Below are 19696 nucleotides of genomic sequence, written 5' to 3' on the forward strand. Positions count from 1 at the left end.
TCTTATTTCGCGTGCAATTCAGAGACTAGGAGAGAGATATATTATCAAGGAAACAAAAGTACAATTAACATATTGACCCAGTCGGACATCTGCTGCGGTCGGTGGTTAAGCTTTCACTTAAACTAATGGAGGAGGTCTTGAGATGGATCCAGGACTTTTGTGCCAAACACTAAGTGACTCATTTGAGCGGCACTAATTGCCTCTTTTGAGAGACACTGCAGCCAAAACTCACCGTCTGTTCCACAGAGAGCAGCCAGGGCGGATGGTATAACTGGACCTGGCACTTGTCGAAGATAGAGCCAATAGCAGAGATCATACAGAGATGACATGATGAATTTCTAATTTCCTTCTGGTTTAAAACTCCCAGTGGAAACTATAACCTGGTCTAATTCAGTACATTTTTCTTGCTTCTGTTTTATGGTATCGTGTTTACATCTAAGATCCAGTTTATATCAAGAATAGACTCAACAGGAAGATGGAAATGAGCTGAACATTTTTGTCAAATGACTTCATGTTTTGCTTATTGTTTTGGTCAGGACTGATTCATTTATGTCCAAAAGTGAATTGTCCCTTTTGAATTTTTGTCCATAATTTGAAAATAAGCGAGACCAAATTCCTCTTTTTTATTGACTCTGTCTCAATTTAAAATAACAAAAACAGACATTTACAGTAAGTGACAAACACTCCAATTTTATTATGGTTAACTCTGTTTTAGTATGCCCATGTATCAGCATCATGTTTTCTTCATTAGGGCTCCTAGAGGGCACTGCATAGCATTTTCTCCTCTTTAGGGGACCATGTTGGGCCTAGCATTACATTATCTCCTCTTGAAGGGCAACCTAGAGGGCACTTTATCGTTTTGTTTTTAATTAGGGCACCCTGATGGGCACTTCATGGCATTTTCTCAACTGGAGGGGCACCACAGAAAGCACTGCATCACTTATTTTTTACCCTGGAGGGAAACCCTGTTAGGCTTTTGATCATATTTACTCTATTCAAAAGGCACCATAGAGGTTGCTTCATAGTTTTTTTTCACTAGGACATCCTATAGGGCACTTCTTCATGTTTTCTCCACTAGAAGCACATCCAGGTGGCCATTTCATCATAATTTCTCGACTGGAAAGGCACCCTAGTAGAGGGCACTTCATCATGGTTTCTATGGCGCCCTGGAGGGCACTGTGTCACATTTTGTCTACTAAAGAGGCAACACAGAGGGCACTTCATTATGTTTTTCCCCACTGGCAGAGCACCCCGGTTGGCACTTCATCATGTTTTATCTACCAAAGGGACATCCAAGAGGGCATCCTAGCTATGGTTTGTTCAAGCACTGGGGAACCAAGGGGGGCTAATTATGTGATGTGGTCCCAGTAGACTATCCTACAGGGGGAAGTGCACAGTCCCTCTGGTAGCCCGAATAAAGTTTTTGTGGCTCTCTCTATGATCAAGTTTGCCCATCCCTGATTTAAGGTATACTTTTTGGATAAAAATGTAGACTTGTGTGAACTTGAAAGTAACGGTCCAAACGCATCACTCTGACGTCATGCCGACAAAGAGACGTGGCACGCGGACGGACGGTTAAATGATCTGAACCGTTGAGAGTGAGTCCTCCAGCTTCATTGAGCAAGGAGGAAGGCGGCAGGCAGGAGCGGCACCCGACCTAAATATCACCCCAATCTGGACCAGATAGAGACATGGCTTCAAATAATGGCTCAGTCGGCAAATGGGAGGTAGTGAAAAAGGGAAAGAAAAGTAACATCAGCGGCGGAGGAGCGAAGAACACGGCTGACAAGAAAACCGGCAGCGGGGGAAGGAAAGCCCTGGGCGAATCCAACCAGCCGTCCAGACGTAAGTGGCCCTGTTAGCTGCTCCATGACCCATTTTCCTCACTGTTTAAGTTCAAATGAAAGGAAAGGGAGCTACTTGCGTGGCTGTTTAACCAGCTAAATCGTGTCTACAAACTTTTGACTGTCCTAACGGTGACACCAATGCGGCTCGTAGCTGTCATCTGATTTGACAAGCTAGCTTTTGTAGCGTAGCATCGCGCAGTAACGCTACTTCCTATTTTTTGTACTCCCGTTTGGTGTTTTGCCAGTTCGCTGAAGCGGCCATATTTTAGCTTCTTTGCTTACACTTTAATTTTAAAATAAACGCCAACTTGCATTTTAGGGCAGTGTTTGTCACATACAACTAGAATGAATCGTTAGCTTGTGCGGTTAGCTTGTTAGCAGCCCCTCCAGCAGTGTGTCAACAAAGGCAACGTCATCACTGAGGAGCTGCACCTCTACATGTGTGAGCTGCTGTGTGACCTTTTTGTCTTTCAGCTGCTGTTACACTTTAAGGACTGCATCTCCTGAATTAATTTACGTTGTAGTACGATATAACGTTCAGAATTAGGCATCATCTTAGTAACACTTACAAATACAGTTGTCACCGTGCTGAGGGATCAGTTATTTATGTGGTGACTTACCCAGATATTCCCCTTTGCATAATTGTTTTTTAAGGATAAGGCTGACAATAATCTGTATTTTCAAGTTGTCAACAAGCCAGAGATTTGATCGATCATACTACAGGGCTGCCACGGATCCTTTAAAAGTCTTTACTTCTTCTTTTCAAACAAGTTTTATGCTACAATAAATATTTGGGCAAAATAAAATTGTTTTTCTTCAATTTTGGTTATAAGAAAACTGGTTTTAAACACAATTCTCAGTGGAATTAAGATAATCTTTAAAGGTATGTAATCTACCTTGCCTTAAGATACAGGAACCTTGTACTACCCCTTACCTTACTGTTTGTGTGGCCAAAGTCAAGTAGAAATAATGAATTATTATATTATTGTTATTATAATTAATAATGACTTTTCTTAAATAGCATCTTTAAAAACAGAGTTTGCAAAGTTCGTAGACAAACAAAGCAAAGCAGAGGCAAGAAGAGTTTCTTGCAGTGGCAATAAAACTAAAGAAGCCAAACAATAATTCTGAACCAAGCCCAGACAAAAAAGAAAGTAGTAGTAGTATTAAACAAGCAATCTAAGGCAAAAGACATTCTATATGGAAGACAGATAATGATGACAAAAGTAAGAAAAACATACCAATCAAAGTAAATACAACACAGAATATTTAAATGATATAAAGCAGGATTAAGATAGAATAAAAACATAAATTAAAAGATAAATTCAAAGACAACAAGTGTATTAATGTGTATTAAGTTGATGCTGAAAATAGTCCCTAACATATGCACTTTTTACTACTGTTTGAGTAACATTTTCTAAAAACAACAACAGTCACCAGTAATTTAATAAAATATTTAGCCTTTATGAAAGTATATAGTTGTGACCTACTTTTGAAGCTTGAGGTTTGGAATCAATTGAGCTGAATGACACTGAGTATACAGAAGCTGTAAAGTATTTAGTTTAATAGCATTGTTAGTTGACGATAAGAAAAATGTAGAATAATGTCAGCATTATCCTTTAATGAGTAAGAGAGGACATGCATTTGCAGGATTTTCTGTCTTTTTTTTATATTAAAAAGTCCCATGCTTACTGTGTAGTATAAGCCAATATACCAAAAACAAAGCACAGTATCAGCTGATGATAGACATGTTGATCAGCTGAAAGATGTGTCACAGACTATTACTTGAAGAATGAAGCCTGTGTTAAAAAAAATCTAATTTCACTTCATTATCAGTTTTGTGCTGCAAATTGGCAAAATAATTTGTGTTTAATCACTAATTGACCTCTTATGTGGTTCTTTACTTGTTTTTGCTTTACTTTACTCTGCCTGGTATATGTGTGATTTAGTTGTCTGCTCTGTTGACCTGTTTTTGCTGCCTATGTTTAGTAAAGCCATGTTTTTTTAAAGTTGTCACAGAAATAAATTTGACTGTACTTAACTTGACTGAGTGGGAAGAACTGGTGGTTAAAAGGGCTAATGAATTCATTTTGCCCCATCAGGTTAATCCGCCCATTGAAAACATCACAGTAACCACAAGAACTCTGGTAGTTTACTGTATGACAATTCCTCATAGACCCACCCTAGCAGCACACAATCACAGACCTTTGATGGATTGTTTGTTTTTATAATCAGCATGCTTAACATTCAGTAAACCTGGCAACAACTACCCTCAACCACCGCACCCTCTCTACAGCGACTGTAGATCTTACTTTGGATCTCACTCTGACACAGCAATTTGTTTATGCACCACTTTTATCAGCAAATCAGCCTGTCCAAAGTCTGTCTGATCACAGTGACCCTGACTGTGTGAGTGTGGCGGTGGTGTAAAGGTTTGATCTAAAAGAAATGCACCTCTCATTTTGGTATATAGACTCTCTAACTGCCTGGTATTTATGCCAAGAATTCAGTTAAAATCATTGTTGACACGGGGTAACCATACTTTTCTCTGAAAGTGTGCTTCAGCTTTACCTTGCTCTACAGATATAATTAGATTTATACTGAACTCTTAGAGACAATCAATATTATAATCAGCAAGCCTTTTTGCCAAATCTCAGTTCATTCCCTTAAAGGCTTCCAACACTTGAATCACAAGATTGTTAGTGTGGATTTTGTGGTTTTGGCAAAAAGAGTTTGGCTACAGGCTTTTGTTTGAGCAGGCTCACAAATCTTTTTGGATGGTGTCTTTACAAAGAAACACAATAGGAAAAATGTTATAAATAAAATCCTAGGTTTTACTTGAAATATATCAGACTAATTATTTGTCATGGAGCCAAGATATTTCTTCTTGAATAACTTTATGTGTGATTGCATGCTGTATACATATCTTCATTATGAGAAGGTCATATTTAAGACAGCTGATATAACACCTAAATTGAACTTGTTACATGTCTGGAGTTGTAGGATATCTTACAAGAGCTCTTTTTTCAACTGAAGTGATTATGTCAAGTCGGACATGTTATTTATGTGATTTACTTTCCGCATATTTTGAGGGTACCTACATTTTAGGAGGGAAAATAAATAATGGAGACAGAATCAAACATTACAATTTTTATTTATTTATTTTTTAAATGTTTACCAAATTCCCTCTTTGATGTAACAATACTGTAGGAATGACTATTGGTACTCTGAAAAAATATTAAGACAAGTCCATTTTTGATGAACCATTAGTCATGCAGATATGATAATAAGTGGGTATATGTAAGTATTAAAAAAAGTAGAACTAGATAGATAATTTGAGAAAAGTATATCACTTTACTGTAATGCAGCCTTTAAAAATCAGGCAAAAACATCATTTATTCCATATCACGATATAATAATATCCAATATCTAAGAGGATATGTAGTCTTGTATCTCGATACGATATAATATATTTATATTGGCCAGCTCTAAATACCATAGCAAAATTAATTTGTGTCTTAAATAATGCCAAACAAACATGTCATGAAAGTATAAGCAGAGAAATAAATGCGATCAGATGTTTCAGTCTGCTCTGTGTTGTTGTCAAGTGGCTTGCTCTATGTCTATATGTGAAGCATCCTGTCAGCTATTCATCTGCTGGTGTGAGAATCCATTCCCAGTCCACCCACCCTGTAAGAGGGCCATGTTGGGGACTGAACATCTACTCAGATTACACCCTAGTACACCACCGGGACCCTCCGCTGACAGACACCAGGGCTGTGTCCAGAATCACCCCCCATTCACTACTTATGTTAGACCTGATTGGTTTTCTGATCCTGTAAAAAATCTACACATCATCATAAAAAGTCAGTTTCTGTGTACTGTGTATGTACCACTCTCAGCAGAAATGAAAAAGAGGCATTTTACTTTCTCTAGACAATCAGACAATTCTGATTGTTGAGCCCTGGCTATACTTCAAAAACTGTAGTTATACTCTGTGGTAAACCATCCAAAGTTTATACCGAGACAGCAGGTAGGAAAGTCTTGTGGCTTGTTATTAGTTGCGTGTCCTCCACAAGGACACAAGACTAATATTTTTTGAAAATTAATATTCACACAGTGTAACGTCTGCCTGCAAGCAGCCACCAAAATAGTAACAAAGTTGACATAATTCTGGTGAATGGACAATAAAAAGCAGTAGAGTGTTTTATTTCACTTCTAATCAGAATATGAGCCCAAACAGAGTAAAGATGCATTATAATTTAATCATAATATCTGGACCCAGATTGTAAAGTGCCCATTCTGTAGGGCCAAATTGGTCAGGTTTAGTCCTCTATATTGCTTTCTGTGTTTGATTTCTACACTCCTCATTTGCATGCTTACCTTCTTTAACTAACTCCATCATGTTCAGTTTTCTCTCATGGTGTTTGACATTTACAAGGACCAGTGGCAAATTTAGTGGTTTGTTGGAATCATGTAGTTCTTTGATTTAGCGATGTTGACCTCATTCTTGGAAACTCATGGCAGTGGCCAAACTCTTCGTCATGGCAGTTAGCCGACTACAAGTGGTTCATTTTGTCCTGTTTAATTACTCCAGCAGTTATACTCTCAAACAAATGATTACTTTGACTAAACAAAGTATTTGACACAGAGCATACTTTTTCAAGGTTCAATTAAGGTGAAGTAGTGAATTTGGTACACTCACACTGATTTCATAAAGAAGATATCTCAAGATCAAACCTTGTTTATGGTTGTTGTTCTACTGCTTGTGTGGCTTAAAGTAATTAATATATAACAGAACTGAACCTCTGTGGGCTTTAAAAGTAATTCAAATGATCTTGAAGGAAAACAAAAACCCTGTACAGTGCAGTTTCTCACTTTCAAGGTAAAGATGATGAATGTAAAACAGTGGTTTGTGTCCATCTCTGGTCCTGTAATTGAACAAGTGTTGATTCAGTTGTTGTCAACTTGTGTGATAGCACATTTGTATAAAGCTTATTTACATCATTCAGCAGATCCGAGACACCAGTCTGGTGGGCTCACATGTTACCCTGTTACTGTATGTAACAGATGTCATCTCATGTCAGGAGCTGCTGCTGGAAATGACCCACTTCCTGACAAGTGTGGATATTTGTTTAAGACATGAATACCAGGTCAGATTACTTCATACCTCAGTCTTTCAGTACTCTCGTCACTGTTCAGCTCTGGTAATGCTTTCTGAGCTGAGGCCGTTACAGAGGCGACAACTAGCTTCAGTGTTTAGGTTAGTGAAGTGAAGAATGATCCTGACTGACCAACATTTAAAACAGGGAAGTTATTGTGATAGAGTCGAAGTTGAATCCAGTTGGAGAAACAGACACTGTGATGAAACACGTCCTGTCTTTGCGTCACAGTCCGACATACAGGGACCAGATATAGATTTAGGTTTTGTCAGCAACATGTATGGCTGAATGATCAGTGAACAACTGGTGACCTCTGTCAACACCAACTCAAGTTTGTGGGCGGGTCTGCGTGGGATTCTTGTGTGCAGTCGTGTGGAGTTAAGTACTGTAAATGTCTTAGCTGCATGAGTTATGATTCGAGCCTGATGGGCCAGTTTACACAGCAGTGTTTTAAATTTTAGTAGTATGGGTTGTCTTATTATGAAAATATCCTTCCTCATTATAATTATGATAGGCACTTTAGTTTGTTTTGAGTCAATGCTACACTGTCCTGCTGTCACAAATACTCTGGAGTACAAAATGTCTGATCTGCGGCTAAAATAGTCTCTAACCAAAGCTCTGTTTCCTCCTGTTTGAGTAAAGGAAATAACTACTTTAAAAAGGACCTATATGATCTGATTTAGGGAAGAATGAGCTTTGGTCTCAGAGCTATAGACAGGCAAGCAAAGTCAGAAAGTATTGACAGACTGATGCTTTGTTGAATTTCTTTTTGTGGGATGGAGGTACCATGGAGAGGAAAAAAAATGAATAAATCGAAGCCATGTTTTGCAAAATCAAGCACATATATAAAATACTGTATCAAAAGCACCAAAAGCAATACAAATGAGGTGTGTCTCATTTTTCCAGTGTATTAAAATAATTCAGCATTGATTTGGAGGCACCTGGTCACATGACATGGGAGCTTTTGGAAGAAAAACTGCAATTATTGTGTCAAGTAAACAGTAAATTAGTGACAGTCCCTAAGTCCGCCTCCAGTGACTAAATAAGCGGAGAATACGGGATACAAGATTGTTGTGATATTTTGTAGTAGTATACAGGCTTAAAATATCTTGTCTTTGCTACCCCGGTACACAAAATATTTTGGTGTCGGCCTACGAAACTTTAAACAGTTCTAGCTTTAATATGATCTGAGTTGAAGTACACACTGTTTGTTTATAAATGGGGCCCTAATGAGTAACAAACCGAGGAATACTTGAAATGTCGCTGGTGCTAAACTGTGTTTTTTTGTGGATTGTAATGAGTGTTGCATGAAATTTGTCTTGGATTATAACAGCCTATTATGCAAACCATAGAGGGAGGGTGTAGGCACTAAATGTGAGGGGATGGAGCAACAGGGGAGGGGAAAGCCACGGTTTCATGGATTAACTTTTTCAGGACACAGAGTGGATTTATGAATGTGCTATAGAAAACCAAAGAAGTTCGAAAGGACGGCTGAATTTAAAAAAAATTAAAAAGAATACAGGCGCTCGTCTCTGCGCAGAGGCGTGTCTTAACCACAGCTGCCTTGTTTTCTTTCAGCACCCCTGAAGATGTCAGAGACTCTGTACGACGGCTTTGAGAAGATGGGGAAGAAACAGAACAAGGAGCAGGTTCCACCACCATCCGAGCCCGAAAATAAGAAACCCTCAAGTAAACCGTCCAAGAAATCACACTCCAGCAGTGCAGTCACCCCCGCAACTCACAAGACCCTTGAGGAAGCCTTCAAAGCTGTGAGTAATGCACGTACCTCTCTGTTTTCTCTTGTCTTATCAGGCAACAAGTTCTTTGTGGTTGAGAAGTTGGATACTGAAATTTCTTTACAACCTAAAGACTTGTATCAAAAGCTTAAAGCTCAACATTTGTATTTCTTTCAGGTTGATAAGAAGAAAAACAATTATTTGACTAGTAAGAAGATTCTGTGTTTGCTATTTGCCCTAAAACACCGTTGGTTCATTGCTAAAAATTTTAATTAAAACTGATATATAGCTGTTTGCATTAGTAGTGTTTGACAAAAAATAGCTTACAGGAAAACCTCCAAAAGCTATAAATATCTTCATGCAAACACACAGAAACAGTGCTGCATTGTGGCATCTTCTCCGCAAACTATCACATGCTGAAACACAGTCTCATCTTTGCATAATGGGAACTCTGTTTGAGTTCACAGCCTTAACATTGTCTCTGTATTGTTCTCTTTTATTAGTTGGATGTTGGGGACCTGAAGCAGCAGTTGGCTCGCAGTCAGACCCTGTTTCCAGAAAACCCATCAGTGTGGGTCAAAGACCTGGCAGGATACCTCAACCTCAATCTGACTGCGCCAGAGACTGAGCCCACACTCAGCAGCTATACTCATGGTCGGTCAAACTCAGACTTTGTACTGCACATTCAGTGTAACCGATTAGTTCTTATCTCTGCTGTATTTTTGGATGTATGAAGGAAACATTCAGTCTGGTATCAACAGTTTCTGCAACACACTGACACAGTGATCAAGAGACAGGGTTCCCACGGTCATTTAAAACCTGGAAAAGCCATGAAATTTCACAATCACATTTTTAAGGCCTAAAATGAAAACAGTACAAATCATTCAAAGACTGGAAAAGATTTTGGGCATTTTTTTCAATCACTTCTTTTTTTATAGAAAACTTCAAAATTTGGGGTGATTTTATTTATTTATTTGAAAGGTATCATTTCCTCAAAAATTGCCAAAAGTGATGCCGTTTATCATAGCCAAAAGCTGTAAAAATAAATTACAGTTGGATCTTTAAATTTCTGACAGTCCTTGAACACATCATGTGGTAATGCTGAAATTATGTTTGAACAGAGTTTGAATCTTATATGTTTGAAAAACACCGGGCAAGTTGGCCAGGAAAAAAAATAACCTGTTTTTGGTCTTTCAAAAGTCATGGAAGATTTTTGAAATTTTGTCCATGACATTGTGTGAGAAACCTGACTTATTTCATGTCCACGTCTCTGTCTGTTTGTCTCCAGACTACCCATACTGCCTTTCAGGAAAAGAGCTGAAGGGTGTGATCAAAGGCCTCATTGGACGCTGCAGCGACATTCTGCCAGATTTCTTCGACCACTGTGTTTACACTATGCTCAGGGAGCTGGACAGACAGTCAGGTAGGTGTAAGAGCTTGCATGGAGGATGGGAAGCGGTTTGTGACATGGATAGAGACCTGAGTGATGCAGTACGGAGAGTTTAAATTATTGTTTTGCTACGTCATTTCTCCTCTCTACTGTAACCAGTTTCTCCTACTTATCTTTACTGTTGTTTCCAGCGAAGGTTCTTCCAGTCACCTGGTTCACTTTTGAAATTAATTTTGGTAATGCACCATGAAGTGACATATGGGTTAAATGTGTTTACATAACAAGGGAGTGGAGAAACAAAAAATAGAGTCTGTGGTTCTGTACAAAGTATTGAAAGTACTGAAATATTGAAATATTGAAAATTGTGTTAAATCTGTGCATAACTTTTGGTATTTTAGTCTTCGTTGTATGGCAGACAGAAGTGAGGTGACAGGGAATGAGGGAAAAGATTTTTTAAAAAAGGACTTAAACCAGGGTCACTGCAGCTACATGGCCAGCATCATCGGATCCAGACACACCAAACCGATGGCTGGCCATTGGTTAATGTTGGGCCATCGGTTAGCCTCTGTTGCTCTTGTTTTTGCAGATTTTCCTACACTTTTGGAAGTAGTTGGCCATTGCAGGATGATTTCTGTCTGATTTAGCATGTTGAATCAATTACAGAGCCAGGAGGACCAGTTAGTGAATGAAATCATTATAACTGGCAGTTCAATTCAGTCTATGAGAGGAAAAACAGAAGTGAGGAAAGCAAGCAAATTATTTAAGTCAAGAGGGCATGAGACATAAAACAAACTTGTTAGATGAGTTAAGATAATCTTTTTTAGTCATTTTAGCTCTTTAGCAGAACCAGTTCATTAACACGTTATTGTTCACTAGCAAACACTAAATACAGTTTGTTCTTTCAACATTGGATTGTGTTGATAATATGCTAACTGGTTATCTAGCGTCTAGAATCTGTCGTGTCAGTCCTACGGTTTCCCTTTTTGAATGACAAATACAGACTACTGCTGCCTGCTGGTATGGAGACTTATTTTCTTTCACACGGGTGCAGAACATATGTACTTGTTGGCAGTTGGCTGTTGTCTTTGCGGTGGGCTCAAGTGCAACTTTGTAGCTGAGATACAGGTGACATGAGTTGAAGCAAAGAAAGTCTGCCTTTGTCACCACTAGTTCTTTGATGTTGGTATTTGTTTTGTGTGGGCATTAAGACTCCAAGGCCACCATGACACCTCATCAAATCAATCTTTATTTGAATTTCCTATAGTGAGAATATAAAGACAAAGACAAAAATGGCCCTTTTCTCTTCATTACTAGGAGAACCTCTGCATGGCTACAGAGTTTGCATTCAAGCAATCCTCCAGGACAAACCCAGGATAGCCACTCAAAACCTTCCAGAGGTGAGTGACTCTGTCTGCCTCTCTGTCTGTCTGTCTGTCTGTCTTTGAGTTCAGATCACTGCTTCACTGCTCTTGTCTGCTCTAAATGTACTTGTTAAAAATTAAGTAACATAAGTGAAGCAATTTCTTTCTGTCCAAAAAACTGGTCTAATGTACTTGGGATTTGTCTTTTGCAGTAACCTTTCAATAATATATTGTAACAACTTCCTTTCCTCTTGTCCTTCCTCTCTAGTATTTGGAGTTACTGCGATCAGTTCAGAATCGTCCTGTGAAATGTTTGACGATCATGTGGGCTCTTGGCCAAGCTGGATTTTATGACCTCAGCCAGGGACTCAGAGGTAATAAACAGTCAAACACACAAAGCATCCACTCCTTTGAATATGTAGACAAAGTGTTTTATCACCCTCTGCACTGCATCAGTCCCAGTCTGCGTCTCCCCTTTCTCCCACTTTCCCAACAAAATGTGCTGACATGAATTCTGGGTTGGAGGTTAATGAAGCAACAGGGCACATTAGGGCAGTAACACATCCACTGATGGCCTCAAAACACATGGTAACTTCAAAAACTCAGCTGCTGCTCCAGGTTTGCTGCCTGGTGTTTGGTGAGGCTGTGAGGTGGGTGTGTGTATGTGGGCAGCAGAGGAGGAATATTCTTAGAAGATTACATAACATCCCTCTCCTCCAAAATAAGGTTATTGAGTATCATTCCACTCACCCAAGGCAAGGAAAGACAAAATTCAACTCATCTGAAGCAGTTTAAAAAGTGCAAAATGTCCTGCATATTATCTTGATGTTGGAATATTTAAACAGAAAAGCTTCTCTTAAAATGTGAGGCATTTTCAAATTCCTGTTAAAAAGTAATCAGAAGTTTCCTATATGAGCCCCTGACCTTTATATAATTAGACATGGAAAGATATTGACCTGATACTAGAATATTTCCAGCATAATATACAGTGGAATGGCAAAATGATATTTAAAATAGCAACAGTGACTGTCATGAGAACATCTGTGTGCATTTAAGATTTTTAGCTCTTAACAGACATATGATATATAACAGTGAGGTATTTTGGATGGTTTGTTGTCCTCCAATAACTGAGAAAAACTGCCTGCAAAGCTCCACTGCGAGTTCTGTTTCACCATGTTACTTAATTAAGCATGTAAGAATAATAGCCATGTTGTACTTGTGCAGTTGCTTTGGGCTTTTTTTTTTAATAAAAAGCTTAAAAGGTCAGCTGTTTACATGTTTAATGGCAGAACTAAATGCTCTTATGATGTGAATCGAGCTCTTTATTTGTGTTTCAGTGTGGCTGGGCATCATGCTTCCTGTGCTGGGAGTGAAGTCCTTGTCATCATATGCCATTGCATATCTCGAGAGACTTCTTCTGTAAGTCTTTCTTACAAATATGAGGCAAATTTTATTTTTATATGTTCATTAGATAATGAAAAACACAACAAAGCTCTTTTTCTTTTTTAAAAACACTTCACCATGCTGTTCTGGCAAAGTATGACTACCAAATATTGTCTCTTGAGTGTAATCTCAATTGTTAAAAGTAATGCTATCATAATGTATATCAATTTGCCTTTCTTTTGAATATATTTTGAGAGTAGTTCCAATTAAATATTTTCTCTTTTCAGAGTGTAGGTTTATTTTATGAGAGACTGTGTCTTTAAATGGTTGACTATTAAAATTTAAAAACTAAAACTAAAATTAGACTATATGTTAAATGTGTGCTTCCTGTTCTTCTTTCATCAGACTTCATGCGAACCTGACAAAGGGATTTGGCATCATGGGCCCTAAAGAGTTCTTTCCTTTACTGGATTTCGCCTTCATGCCCAAGAACGCCCTGCCATCAAGGTTAGTATAATGTAATGCAAACACTGAAACATAGTCATGTCAGTTTTTCTTAACTTCATTATTGAATAATCCCACGTGCATAGTGACTACACAGCGTATGAGGAGGTGGATGTAGAGAGTGGTTGGTTGCAAGTTTTGCCTGGTTGCTTAACCCCAAATTATACTTAAAAAATGTGACTTTGGGAACAGAAGAGCAGAAGGACTGTGGTTGATTTGCATGCACTGATGTCATTTAGGAAGATCATTTGGGAATGTCATCTTTCTTTTCTTAGTACTGCAACATTTTGAATATGAGGGCTTTTGTTTCTATCCTCTGCTCACTTGTCCTATCCACCTGTAAAACTGCTGAAATCATTCACAATTGACAATTAAGAAAAATGTGTTATTATAAAACACATATTGTGGCCACATTTATTGTTTTATCTTTTCTCTTTGAAGAAAAAAGCATTTCTCATGTGTGTATTTGAAGTCATGGACCACAGCTAAGTTTTAGAGTGCTTTTCAGTATTAATACCTCTCAGTGACTGTTTGCTTCACAGAGAGTAATAAAGTTGCACATATTTGTTTGTGTTCAGTTTGCAGGAGCAGCTGAGGCGTCTGTACCCTCGACTGAAGGTTCTCGCATTTGGAGCCAAACCTGAGAGCACGTTACACACATACCTGCCATCATTTCTGTCCAGAGCCACACCACACTGTCCGGATGACATGAAGAGAGAGGTAAGACACACACTTAGAAGTTATACAAATGTTTTCTAAATAATATTGCTGCTGCTGTGGGGCAAGTGTGGATAAGCTCAGCTCAGCACAGCAGCATAAATGATATTGATAAGTGACCTATTATGCAATATGTTGTTAATAGCATCATTGTGTTTACCAGTGTCATAATTGGTCAAGATAGAAACTAGAAACTTGAAGGGAAAGTACACTGTAACAAAGTTTATAGCCGCTAGCCTGCAACTTCTAATATTTTTGCTAAAAATGGCAGTATTCCCTGGAATGCTTTAATGGTCTTGGTTATCTAATAACGTCAGCAGGAAACCCTTCGGTGTACCTCAGAATTTAAAAGCATCGGCTTCTGTAGAGACCATTTTGCACTGATGCTTGGCGGGTACAAATTGTCTCTTTTTCAACAGTTGAACCAATTTTTATGCAATATCGCTACAGGAGATATTCAGTAGGATGTGGTCTGCTTCTGCTATCCCGTATAGAATGATTGATCATCACAAAAATTTTACTGGTTAGGCACTCTGGAAAGGAAAAGCTTAAATAAATCGAAGAAAACTGAAATCTTTCCTCTTCTCTCTCATGCTTTTTGCAGCTGCTCAGCAGTATGACAGAGTGTTTGTGCGTGGACGTTCAGAGTCTAGGAGTGTGGAGGCAGCTCTATACCAAACACTTACCCCAGTCCAGGTGAGTAATACACTTTTTTATGATAACAGCAAAGCTCTGTGGCAATTTTTTCTAACATAAATGAATTACAATTGTATATTAAAAAATTTTGTTCCTGCATTTGAGTCGTCTATATGCTGTTAAATAGAGCGGAATGTTCTTCTGTTTTCTTTTCCAGTCTGCTGTTGAGCCATTTATTGAAGTCCTGGAATATCCTGCCACCAAAGGTATTACAAACCAAACTCAACTCCCTGGAGATAGTTTAATGAGAGTGTCAGGGCATGTTGGCACTCTTAGAACAACAGCTCTCTTTAATAGCTTCATTAATAAGTTTAAACTGCGTCTCATGTTTACATGTTGTGCTTTTTTTTTTTTCTTTTTTAAATGTTTAGCTCCGGAAGAACCTTGAGGAAACAATCCAGTCTTTCAGAGTGACCAATGAGGAGATGAGAGACACTGTCGAATCTCAAGAGCTTCAGGACTGCAATAACCTGTGCCAGGTGAGACAGATAGTCACCGCAGAAGCTGAATTAAGCCACAAAACAACGTTTACAAGTACTAGATCAGTTTAAGACTAACTTTAATTTCATTTAAATTCCATCCAAAAAGTAGTCTGGTTACTCCTGAGTTTGTTTATGGCAAAATTATTGGAAAAAAAGACAAGAATGTGTATTTCGGTAAAATCAGGCATTTGTTGTCACATGGCCACATAGATAGCCTTTTAATTTGGCTTACAATTAAGGAGTTGATGTATTTCACTAACCACATCAGAAACAAATAGATTTTTTTCCCACTTTCATTTAGAAAGCACCTCTAGAATATAAACTATGAATGCGACTAATGTAATCTAACAAAACTATATATGTGGATTTTGTCCCTTTAAAGGCTTTGCTCAGTATTTCCTCTTCTTTTCTTTCTCCAGAATCTGCAGGTAAAGATGCGAGGTCATGGGTTCCCCTGGTCCAGACTGCTCATGGTGCTGCTCGTGTTTGCTGCAGGCTTCATTGCTCATGACATCAGATCCAACGGTTCCTACGCAGGTCTGGCCGAGTCCTCTTTGTCATCAACAGTCTTCATTTTTATATCAGAACTTGTTGACTTCTGTTTGTTGTTGAGGTCTCACAGTGTGTGTTGTGTGTTTCAGATTCCACCACAGCATTGTATCTGCGCAGCTCAGGGGTCACAGCTGTATCTCAGCAGGCCTGGAGCAAAATAAGAGTCTACTCGACACAAGGCTTCAGGTACAACCTCACCCAAACTCTCCATGTCTATATGTATGTAAACTGTTCAGTTTAGTAGCTCTCTCCTACGACAAACTAACTGAACCTTTTGTCCACTGTGAGCCAGATATTGATATTACACTCTGTCTGACCAGGGGCCAGGTTCACCAAAGCATAAAAATGTCAGCAATGTTTCATATTTTGCTTCCTGTTATATAGCAGTTTGATCACTGTCTGCTTTATTGGCGTAGTGTTGGCAGAAACATTTTTTTTCCTAAATAATGTTTTCAGTTTTTTTTAGCTTGTCTTAAGTTACTTTTACCATTTGTGATATTGGTCATTATTGTAGCTAATTTAACACACTCAGTGGCCCCTTTTTTAGGTATACCTGTACTGCTCGGCCATTAAGTCGACTGTTATGAAACCTATAATGTTCAGTTTTTGTTTACATTCTTCGATTGTTTCAGATATTCAATTGTTCACTTATGTTAAGCATTGAGGTCATAATGAGCTTATAAAGACAGATGTTATGGCACAGCCATAATAGATTAAAGTTACATTTACATTTACATAGATTACACTGTACAGGTCTACTTAAATAAAGTGGCCACTGACTGCATTTAATATAGCAAAAAAAATTAAAAAGTAGTATACTGCTAGTTAACAGTAAAAGCAAAATATACTAAAGGAACCTATTTAGACATCTTTGCATACCAAAAGATTCAGTTAAAATGTACCAAATATACATGAGGATAACACATTGCATTATTCTACTTTGCATCGGAAACAATGGCTAACAACACATTTACATATTTAGTATCTGCATGCAACTGTGTAAAACTTTGTTTTTGTCTTGGAGCACAAAGTCATTTTAACTTTTCACACTTAGTGACCAAAACAGGCAAATCTTTGAACTCACTGTTAAGTTACTGTTGATGCAAACAAATCATTTTAACTCATTTTGGTATTTCATGTTTTTGTATCTCCTGTAGCTGGTTGGAGACGAACACTCCTCATTATTACTCTGAGTGTGCACGAGTTTTGGGGCCACTAATGGACCAAGGTTTAGAAAAGGCAAAAACAGCAGCCATCTTCATCTCTGAAAACACCACACAGTTTATTCTCTGGGTCAAAGAAAAGACACCGCTGGCGATAGAATGGGTAAGGCTGTGTGAATAAATAACTTGTAAAAGTGTCCCTCGCTGATGATTACGTCAGTCTGTTCAGTCATTTGTCGTATTGCATGTCAGCGACCAGTGTCTTACCTCTGTGTATCTTCACCAGGTGAACACCAACACGCCTGACAGTGTGTTCCAGGTGTTGGCATATTTAAAGGAGCTCCTCCTCCTCCTCCATCAGAACTACATCCTGCCAGCGCTGGCGTACATATCTGAACTGCTACAGCGAGCGTGGATCAACCTACAGGATTCCTGCAAGTCAGTACTTTGAGGCCTAATTTTAACATTTCATTTATATCCTATTTTTCCGAATGTGAGTGGGTTTTAACCTTTACGTTTGGCATTGAAAAGATTCACCAGCTGTTCCTAAGTTCAAACTTGGTGCAGCTGTAGTGTAAGTGTTAATTTGTGCAATTTGTGTCAAAAAATTAAAACTAGTTGTGTCATGTTAACATGTTGTTAGCATATAGGACATGGGCTAAGATTTATTCCAAAGATGTTTTTTTTGGTCATTTTAGGTAGTTCTTTTCACTCTGGTGTTTGTTCAAGTGTTCACTTTCTGATGAACAAGATGGCAGATGTCGTAACCAGGATATTTTGGCCTCATTTTTGTAAATTGCGAGAAAAGGTAGCACAGTTCATCTTATATACAGTCTGGTATCCAAATAAAAAAGCTGCCTGTAGTGATAATTTTTAGTAGTAAAAGTCAAGGTTCCCACAGTCATGAAATTCCTGGCAAAGTTATGAAACCATAAAAAAATTGTTTTCCAGGCCTGAAAATGGTTTGGAATTAACAGAATATTTTGGAAAACTTTTGAATATACAATATTTTTATGCAATTCTTAAAGTATGTCTATAAAATTCCCAAAACATGTTTAATGTTACACGAAATCTGTTCCATTTATAATAAAATTTAAAATCTTGTGCTGCGCTCCATGACAGCTTATGCAGCATGTTGGTGGAGGGAAAGTCAAACTTGCATGAAGTCATGGCAATGGGGTAAAATATTACGGAAAAGTTTTGAAAATTCATTGGTAAAAATGTGTAGGAGCCCTGTGAAGTTGATGAACAAACTGTTAAAACTGTACATTTCTTGTGTTTGCTGCAGCGGCGAGGTGTCTATATCGTGTCTGCAGGACCACGCTTTGTCTTTTACCAACTCTACGTGGCAGCTGCTCCAACACACGACCTCGGCCATCAAGACGTGGGCTCAGGAGTTGCTGACACGAGCGTGATAACGTCACAGATCCTGACTAATTTTTCCATACACACACAAAAAATGCACACAAGCTATACATTCACACACACACACACACACACACTGACCCGATCTGAGGCTGCCTTTCTGTGTGTCGGCTCCCCTCTTAAGCTGTGATTGGACGCTGTGGGGTCAGACAAAAAAAAAAAAAAAAAAACTCTCACTCAAAAGGACCCTTCTATCTCTTGTTTTGGCTAATTTTTTAAATCAGTTTGCTGTTGTATAGATGTTTTTTTTTCTACCAATCTCTTTGTCACTGCTGGACGCAGAGGTCGCCTTTCTCTCTGTCTCTCTCTCTCCCTCCCTGAGTTTTCTACTGCAATTTTCAGCTTTTTCTTTAACCTTTGGGTTAAACAGATTGTGTAATTTATAGAACATGTAGGTTTGTAGATGATTTATAAACCGTTTTTATTTAAAGATATATATATATAAAAAAAAAAGAAGTGTTATGTGAAAACTTGGCAAAGGGCAGGGAAAAGACCAAAAAATATATTTCAGACTTCTCAAAGCCACTGTAGACCTCGTTCGCCATCTTCTTAGGGCCGCCTCATCTCCCATCCAACCTGAGAATCTGTCCAGTGTAAAGCCTTCAAAGGGGAAGATATTGTAGGTGAAGGGTCACATCTTCGGGTGGATGGACTCATTCAGATATGAGGTTGGCAGCATAACTCAAACATCAGTCCAAAAGGTCCTGAAGAAGAAAAAGAAATGTCTCATTTGTCCTGCACATCTCCTTGTCTTGTCTTTGCTGCTTTGTCACCTGCCTGCTGTTTCTTGTGTTTTTTTTATTTGCCATCAGTAGCTCAACCCCTGAGCTTAAAAGCAGCAGTCGTGTACTCATACTTGAAGGCTGATGATATTGTTTGTGTGTGTGTGTGTCTGGGATCATGATTAACCCCGTGCCAACGTCCTCCTGTACGCCAGAATATGACTAAGAAAGAAAAAACCTCTCGTCTTGGCAAGGCAAACATTTCTGACCAGCTGATTCACTAACTGTTCCCTGTAAACAAGATGTTTGGATGGATATGGCAACGACTAATGTCTTACTTTGTAATATAAATGATTTATAATAAAGATTTCAACCCCATTGGTGGGTTTATCTGTTTCTCTTAAGTCTCATCTGAAGGGGACATCTACAGTTCCCACAGTCATGTAATTTCTAGTTTCACGAAAATTTTGATTTTATAGGTATTTTATATGTACCTAGAATTTTTTGTAGGTTAACAAGTATCCATTTTATTCAGCAATTGGCCAACTGTTAGTAT

General features: G+C 38.4%; 1 protein-coding gene across 1 annotated transcript; it reads left to right on the top strand.

The window, feature by feature from the left end:
• The first annotated feature begins 1572 nt into the window (after positions 1-1572).
• Positions 1573-19518, top strand: tmem214 (transmembrane protein 214). The gene is made up of 17 exons (XM_042503648.2): positions 1573-1845; positions 8588-8778; positions 9249-9399; positions 10034-10168; positions 11450-11532; positions 11765-11870; positions 12834-12915; positions 13285-13386; positions 13962-14103; positions 14705-14796; positions 14954-15002; positions 15168-15275; positions 15698-15815; positions 15920-16016; positions 16988-17156; positions 17280-17431; positions 18282-19518. Exons 1-17 carry the CDS (start codon positions 1692-1694, stop codon positions 18406-18408), a joined length of 2058 nt encoding a protein of 685 aa, XP_042359582.2. The 5' UTR covers positions 1573-1691; the 3' UTR covers positions 18409-19518.
• The last annotated feature ends 178 nt before the right edge of the window (positions 19519-19696 follow it).

Source organism: Plectropomus leopardus, chromosome 16, assembly GCF_026936395.1.
Source record: "Plectropomus leopardus strain MGB_pleo_1.0 chromosome 16, ASM2693639v1, whole genome shotgun sequence".
In the NCBI taxonomy this organism is placed as follows: Eukaryota; Metazoa; Chordata; class Actinopteri; order Perciformes; family Serranidae; genus Plectropomus; species Plectropomus leopardus.

Coding starts and splice junctions, on each gene's coding strand:
- tmem214 (XM_042503648.2), top strand. CDS start 1,692: ATGGCTTCAAATAATGGCTCAGTCGGCAAATGGGAGGTAGTGAAAAAG. Junction 8,779..9,248: donor TTGAGGAAGCCTTCAAAGCT/GTGAGTAATGCA, acceptor CTCTTTTATTAG/TTGGATGTTGGGGACCTGAA. Junction 12,916..13,284: donor TATCTCGAGAGACTTCTTCT/GTAAGTCTTTCT, acceptor TTCTTTCATCAG/ACTTCATGCGAACCTGACAA.